Here is an 8,314-nt window from a genome sequence, read left to right on the forward strand (position 1 = left end):
AGATATTTACGTAAATATTTTAGAAAATAGAGGTCGTATAAAAAATTTTTTCAAGCAAAAGTTGTTTGCTTTTTCACGTAGAATAAAATGCCGTAATAAAAAAAAATATATATATTTCTATTTAAAAAAGCAAAGTTGACCTTGTCCTGACCTTGGCGACGTCATCTTAGGTCAAATAACTACTGTCATTAAATGCGACTTTTTAAGCCTTACAACTTTTATTGGAAATATTTTTCTCTAAAATGCTCCCCCGCCGAGTTATCTTGCCGTTCCGGTATTTTTGCTATACCCTATATATATATATATTGTTTACATTTTGTCTCAGTACCTTTCAACATAAAATATAGAACACCTAAAATATACATTTTTCGATAACCTCGAGATATTACGGTGTCTAAGGGTGTGTTCGCAAAGCTCACTATCGCGCTACCAACGCAAACGTTACCAAGGACTGTTCACGAAGTCAGTAGCGCGACAACGATAGTGAGCTCCAACAACAGTCGCGCTGCGTTACAGTTGCTTAGCAACCGAAATTAAAGAGAAAGCGACCTAATAACCAAGCCAATTTTCTGGGAATATATTGTTTTATATACATATTAAACAATTGATGTATAAATAGGACCGTAACCATAAACAATATTAATAAGATTCTCACTAAAACATGCAACAGTGCTCGTGCATTTTTGACGTGCAACGTTTAATAAAGTTATTGCAAAAGTCATATCTACAAGTAATTGTAGCATTTGAGTGAAGCAGAAAGAGAAGAAAATGAATGCAATTATAGGGTAAAAAGTAGACACTTTAAAATTAAAAACAGCACTATGATTATGATTAAAAACATTATAATTGCAAACTTTTCAACACATCCATATTTTATTTAAAGTCAATGAAAAGTTATTTTAAAGTGAGGAACACACACACATGTACAGATGCAATGCATGATTACAGATAATAGATAAAATGGTTAACAGATTAATTCCAAATTAACCGAAGTAATCAAATAAAATAACACTAGTTATTATATGACGTTAGACCGTTATATATTTAATATCTTACGCAGTTTTTTTCATGTAAAAAATGGCATAATAATGACAACAACAAACAGCAAACAGTTATGTAGAAATTACTCTTCACGATGCAGAAAGTGGAGAAGAATTTTATATAACACTGTTGATTATATCAACAAATATTTCCTTGGTGGGTGCCATTAACATATTTACTTAAATCTACATTTTCTTTACTTAAATCAAATATTGTTTACTTGATTTAAATAAACAATATTTGATTTAAGTAAAGAGAATGTAGATTTAAGTAAATATGTTAATGGCACTCACCAAGGAAATATTTGTTGATTTTAAGATAATTTTTCTCTCAGTGTAGCGAGCTCCGCGAACACACCCTACTTAAAATAAGACACTCTGTGTATGTGTGTATATACACGTATATAAAGTGTTAAAAAAATTCCAAATTTACAATTCTTATAAATAAAAAAACAAACTTACAGGATAGATAGTACTCATTATACTGAGTAAAAGGTATATCTTTTACTATAATATATATCTATTAAACATGAATCGAAAAATCAACCCTTTCAAAATTATAAACACTTTTCGATTTCAGTAACGCAAGTTATTTATGTGCTTTCATTGATCACGCGCGGTCAGTAAACGGACGAGTATCTTACCATATTATTACGATGATATTTACAAGAATTGTTTCTCGTGTCTCCCTTTCGGGGAAAGATGGATTGGACAGGTTGGATCGGTTGCGTGGCCTCCTCGATCTCCTGACTTAAATCCACTGGATTTTTTTATGGGGATACATGAAAAGGTTGGAATACTTTTTTTATCCTGTATATGTATGTATGTATGTACATATATATCACACACATACACACAAACACGTGTAGTAAAGTGTAGTAAAGTGTTGTTTCACCCACGTTATCCTGCATGTGATTTCTTCCCTCGAAGGAATTGCGTCCCCGGCCTGGGAGAAAGACGACATCCTGTCACGGTGGGTGGGTATCGCTAACTTAATCCTAAGCCGCTGAATAAACGTTCCATCCTCCGGACTTGCTGGAGAGGGCCCGATCGGATTTGGAACCTTGTACAGGGAGCGGTCGTGGGAGGGTGAAGTTTTTAACGAACCGCCTGTGCAGTCTCCAGGTCGGCGTATCTCTTTGGAGAAGGTCGCGTTCGATAGTGTAACTTCCGAGTGCACCGGATGTCGCCAGCTATTCTGCCGCGAGTTCCTTTCGCCAAACTATCCCGTAGTCCGTCCGGTATTTCTCCGAAGGGAACAGAGAAAGAGAGGCGGGGGAAAGGGGAGAGAAAGAGAGAGGGAGGAAGGGAGAAGGAGGAGAGGATGTGTTCTATCTCGAAACTCCGGAATGAAGTGACTGGTGGTTGTCCTTGTGAATAACCATCGAGAAGTCGGTCAACAAATATTCCACGCCGATTGCCCGTTGAAAATTGCGTCACGGACGATTGTTGTTGCTATTTGCCGGACATTTAATCATGCGATTGTGCGTTGCGTAGAAAATGAGCAAATAGAAATCCGCGTCCAAAGTTCTTGCGGCTCTTGATAAAGCCTATTATGCTACATTAATGATATTTCGATGTTATTATATATATCCAAGTTTATGAGATGTTACACACGCTTTGGTATTATTCAAATTATTTCAGTACGAATAATTTGAGTAAGAAATCCGCAACTACCCAGCTCGCTTAGTTATTTATTTTTATCATTACTTTTCTTATTTATTTTTAAGTCATTCTTTGCGTAAAAATATTAAGATCAACAGAAAACAGATACTTTATGAAATATTCATAATTTTTATATCAGAATATGTGTGTGTCAAAGTAAAAATAGAATATGAAATATTTTACAAGTATTTACTTTTCATTAACCTACTTTATCTTACTTTGGTAGAAATGTATGCAGTTTGCGTAGACATTTCAGTTATTGTTTATAATATTAATGCATTAATTATATAAATGCTTTCTAAAAACTGGATAAGGACTTGATAAAGTTTTGTTTAATGGTTAAAGTAGTTTACTGTATAATACGTGGATCGATTCTTTGGAAAACATAGTATCAATAAAATTTATTCAGTTTTATAATATGCACGTATTGCAATGTCTATTGTGAATAAATTAAAATTATCTTTATTTATATTGTTAAAAGAGAACTTAAAATTATATGAATAGTGAGTAAAAGTGTAAAAAAGCTTAGAGCTAAGAAAAAGGAAATTACAGGAAACAAAGCATTTTAGAATATGATCTGTGATCAAAATAACAATAAAGATTAGAAATAAAAGTAAGCAAAAAACAAATGAGGTATATGTCAATGCTTAATTTTATTGCGATGAGAACACATGAAACTATTCTGGTGGTAATGAAAATTGTTACGATAGCTCGGAAACAGAACCTAATAAAATAATACAACTATAAGAATAGAATGGATAAAAGGACGTATAACATTTAAAGGTTATGAACGATGTCACGTAAAAGGCGGAAAACATGAAAATATATATTACACACCAAAGATTTTCTGCGCGCTATGACTCTCGTCATTAGCATTAAAGTTTTTCAATTAGAAAGTATGCATAAAGTATGAAATGCTACTAAGACAAACCTGCTCATGTTATAAGCAGCAGACTTGATTATTCATTAAATAGTTTTTTGTCCATTTTTTGTTCTGTTTTCGTTCAGTAAATATATTCATATATTGCGCATTTTTTATATGCAGCAAAAAGTGTTATAACTCGGTCGGAGCTCCAAGTAGTTCCATTCTTAAATTACCAAATAAAAGTTAATGTAATTGTTTGAGAACTGCGAGTTCCTACCAGAATAATATTTTTCTACGCAGGTTGAAAAAGAAAGTAATAAATAGGAAAATAATTAGGAAAAGATATTTATGTCAAGGAAAATGTAAACATTTTTAATTTTTTCTTTTATTAGAATTTCGTTTCTTTTTATTCTGACAGAGCATTATACCAAATATCTCGTTCAAGGAACAGATCAATAACACACACCGAAGTAGCGATCTATCTGAGACACTACTTTTCGCAATTTGTATCATTTTCCCTTTCTTCTTCGTCTGTTCCAGGTACTGGTTGGATCGCGGGGACTTCAGCATGGTCCTGCGATACATGAATTTACTGAAGGGCGCACCTAGAAGCGTCTCTCGGGACTGGATGAATGAGGTCAGGATTCTGCTGGAGACGCAGTTGGCGGTCGACACCCTTTTGGCGCACGCAGGTGCAATCGGTCTCTTGTATCTCGGTGGAGGTTCGTCCAAGGTCAGTGCATCGAGTTATAACCCCTTAAGCAAACGGTCAGGTTAGATATGCTCTCGCAATCACGTCGCCGCTTAGAGAAACGCGCGTTTCCCGGTAATTAATAGTCAACTCGCGCGTCTCGGTGCGGACAACGATAGCCCGCTGTTAAACGGTACATTTCTGTGCGGCCATCCTGATAACAATTGCAGCACGAGCTAGGAAGATTAATTATGCTTATGAATATCTGTCTGCGCCAGGGATTTGTTGGTACTATTATTTATCTGTCGTATTATCTACAGTGATTTTGCGGAGACGTCTCTTTACATGAGAACAATTCGAGTGTAATCTCTTTTTTTTATTTGCCATCATCTTCTTGTCCATTGTATGTCCATTGATTTTATTGATACCACCGCTTTTCTTCATGTCATGAATCGTCGTGATGTCATACGAGAGAAAGCGTCTTTTGTTTCGATGGCCCTTTTTGATACGCGAGACCGAGAGAGAGGAAGAGAGAGAGAAAGTTTACTGTAATCGGAAATGGATCCGCGAATGTGCCTTCACGTTCTCCGCTCGATGTGTTGTCCGAATTGTTCCAGCAGAAGTAAAGCGGGCATAACACACAGAGAGGAGACTGTCCCGCACCACCACACAACGGGGACGTCCATAAAGGAACGGAGCGGGACGACAGAGGGGAAGAGGGAAGAGACGGAGCAAGTGGACAGTAGTAGAAGGAACGCGGCCAGGACGACTACAGAGAAAATAAAAAAATGAAACCGCTGCCAGCCTTGTATAGTGAACAATGTTTTTTCTAGCAATTAAACAATAGGAATATTGTGCCGGGTGAAACGAACGCAATGGCACTTTTCTTTGCCCCCGGAGAGCCATTTCCCCACACGACCTTTGCATGGAAATCACACTCCCTCGCGCGCACCCCGCGTAACGCACCGCTTTCTGGACTTGAATTTTTTTTTTCATGCAAATCACATGTACATGAAGTCGAGCGTATCAAGGATTTTGAGCGACTTGCATTCAATGCAACAACGAATCGTGTATATTGTAATATTATTCTCATAATATTGTTCTCGTTCCAAGAATAAAGAGAGATTTCGCAAAAGAGCCAATTAATTCGCTCGCGAGTCCAAAGTAATATTTGACTTAAATAATAAAAATACTTTATGAGAAAGAGAGAGAGAGGGAGAGAGAGAGAGAGAAAGAAAGAAAGAAAGAATAGAAGAGGGTGGAGTACGTCTATTGCACTTTCGACGTTCTGCTCTTCTTCTTCTTTTTACTGTTTCATAAAACTGAGAATTTCATTTTGGATGTCCCAGTGCGAAGAATCTTGCGTCAAAATATCTCAGCATTACTAGACAGACTTTTATTTTTGCTCGTTCGCACCACTATTCCAACCCGAGTAGAAATTTATCCAGTTTCTGATCAGTAACTGTCCAGGAATTTTTAGTAACTAGCTAGTTTTTAACCAGTTTTCTTGGCTAGAAATTGACTGGTTTGGTCGACGCTCACTTCGTGAAAAATTAGACAGTTGAATTAGACAGTTTTAGATAAGTTTTTAATTAGATTTTGATCAGTATCTAACCTGTTTATTAGCAGTTTCTAAGCAGCATTTTAGTAGTTTTATGTAGTTTTTTACTATTTTATCAGCATTTTTTTATTGGTTTCTGACCAGTATCTATTTTTTTTCCAGTTTATTAATAGTTATAAATAATTTAACTATATATGTATCAAAACAATAATTTTATTAAAATTAAATTTTTATCATTTTTACTTAAAAAATTTTTTTTCATCTTTAATATATTTTATTTTATTATTTATTGTTCTTGTCATCTTTGCCTTGCCAAATCAACTTCTGCTCGGCTGACGACGATCAAAAATCCTATCTAATACTATGCAAGTTTTTTCTGTCTAGAAACTACAAAACATTTACTTATTATTTTTACTATTTAATTTCTGGCCAGGAACTATCTCAAAAAATTTCGTCAGTAATTTCCGATTTTTTGCTGGACAGAAAATGCACAGCATTTCCTTATCATTTTCTGTATAGTTTCTGACAAACAACTGGAAACCAAAAATACTGAACAGTATTTTCAGAGTTTTTAATGGATAGAAACTGTCTAGTATTTACTTATATATTTTTTCAAGCCTAGTTTCTGACTAGTAAATGGTCGTGAAAAAGTAGCTAGTATTTTCTGTCAAGTCCTAACCAGTAAAAACTGTCTAGTTACTGGCTACGATAATCAGTTTTTCTCTGAGATGTTTCTACTTGGGAAGTAGCGGATCGTGACGACTAACTACGTTCCGCGGTTTGGTTGCGATGGCAGAACACGTTACCGAGTGCAATGTCAGAGTCGATTGCGCGGAAACGGCGCATAGTGGATCGAACAATAGCGCGGACATGGACCAGAAAAACTTTTCCGTAATATTCATTGTTAATTTACAATAACAATTTTAGATTATAAATAGTTGTAAGCAATTAGAAATGACTGATTTTTCAAAAAATATCTTTAATATTTATGTCAAACATCGCTTAAAATCTTATAACTCAGATGGATTTCTTGTCCTATCATTTTATCCATAAAACTTCAAGACAGTATAGTTCTTCCATATTCAAATATTTGGTTATCAATTTTTCACGTGTTAATAATATACATTTTCAAGGAAAAAAATGCTTATGTGGAACATGTAAACATTAGTATGAAGAAAAAGCGGCTTCTATATCTAAAAATATCGTATATGATCATCAAATTCAAGTATTCATATAAAGAAATAGCTGCAAGATGTCAAAGTTCTGTTTATTTTACATGTTTAAATAAACCTTCTATTTCACAAATTCATTGATTTCAGCTGTCCGTAGGTGCCCGTTCATGAGAATTTTAGGAAAAATATAGGGAAAAAATGCCTTGGCGTGATAATTACGAGAAGTATCACTACACGATTTCGCAATTTTTTATGTTTTTTAAGTCATTGATTGTTTGTGTTGTATATATTACCGTGTGTGTGTATGTGTGTACATAAATGTACACATGTGTGAATGCAGATTTACATATTTTGTACTTGTGAAATGAATCGAAATATGGGAAAAAGAGAACATCGCACTTGTGGGGACAAAATACAACAGATGAAACGAAATAATTATGCATACATAACAAAGAAGTATATATCTTAGCAATTGAAATAATTGTTGTATACAATATAACTTTACAATATTGCAACTTTACAATATTGCAAATAAACAAGAATTTTTAAAAACGCTTTGCTACCGCCAATAAATATTAACAAAATTAGTATTAACCAACATACACCACGAGGAGGTTGCACGGTCGGATTTCGCATATCTCGTGTGTGTATGTATATTTGGTGTGTTTGTGTGTGTATCATAACAAAGATAAGGACTTCACGATTCGTCACTCTCGTAGTATTTAACGACTCAAAATCTTCTCTGCTATGCATATGTACGTGTTGTGTGTGTATGTATGTGTGTATGCATGTGTGTGCGCGTGCGTGTGCATGTGCGTGCGTGCGTATGTGCGTGTGTCATAACAAGGAATTTCGAAAATATAGAATAGAAATATAGAATAGAAAATTCGAAAATATAGAATAGAAATATAGAATAGAAAATTCGAAAATATAGAATAGAAATATAGAATAGGAACATATTCACATAAAGACAGAGTAAAAATTAATGACGATATTTTACAATTATTAGACATTTTACAATTATTTCAATTGCTAAGATATACACTTCTTTATTATGTGTGCATAATTATTTTGTTTTATCTGTTTTTAATGAAGGATGATCTGACTGCATAAATATTATTTTATTAGAAGTTATTATTTTATTAAAAATTATTATTTAATTATAAATTATTAAATTAGAAATCCAAAAGAAATTGGTCGAGTTAGAGCTTTTTGTGAAAATAAAATTGAAATACCTCTTTTACCGAAAAAATACGCGTTGCCTATACTTATATCTTAATAATTGATAAATACTAAGAGTGAATAAATTATAGTTAAAAT

General features: G+C 34.1%; 1 protein-coding gene across 1 annotated transcript in view; it reads left to right on the forward strand.

Moving 5' to 3' along the window:
- LOC116850892 (MICOS complex subunit Mic60) overlaps nucleotides 1-5,349 on the forward strand; it is a 110,476-nt gene extending 105,127 nt beyond the window's left edge. Inside the window, exons 14-15 of the mRNA XM_032829709.1 lie at nucleotides 4,111-4,303; nucleotides 4,882-5,349. Coding sequence (XP_032685600.1) covers nucleotides 4,111-4,303; nucleotides 4,882-4,887 — 199 coding nt within the window. The 3' untranslated portion in view covers nucleotides 4,888-5,349. The remainder of the gene's footprint in view (nucleotides 1-4,110; nucleotides 4,304-4,881) is intronic.
- Nucleotides 5,350-8,314: the final 2,965 nt, after the last annotated feature.

Source organism: Odontomachus brunneus, unplaced genomic scaffold (genome assembly GCF_010583005.1).
Source record: "Odontomachus brunneus isolate Ranch 3 - 2012 unplaced genomic scaffold, Obru_v1 Obru_scaffold_159, whole genome shotgun sequence".
Lineage (NCBI taxonomy): Eukaryota > Metazoa > Arthropoda > Insecta > Hymenoptera > Formicidae > Odontomachus > Odontomachus brunneus.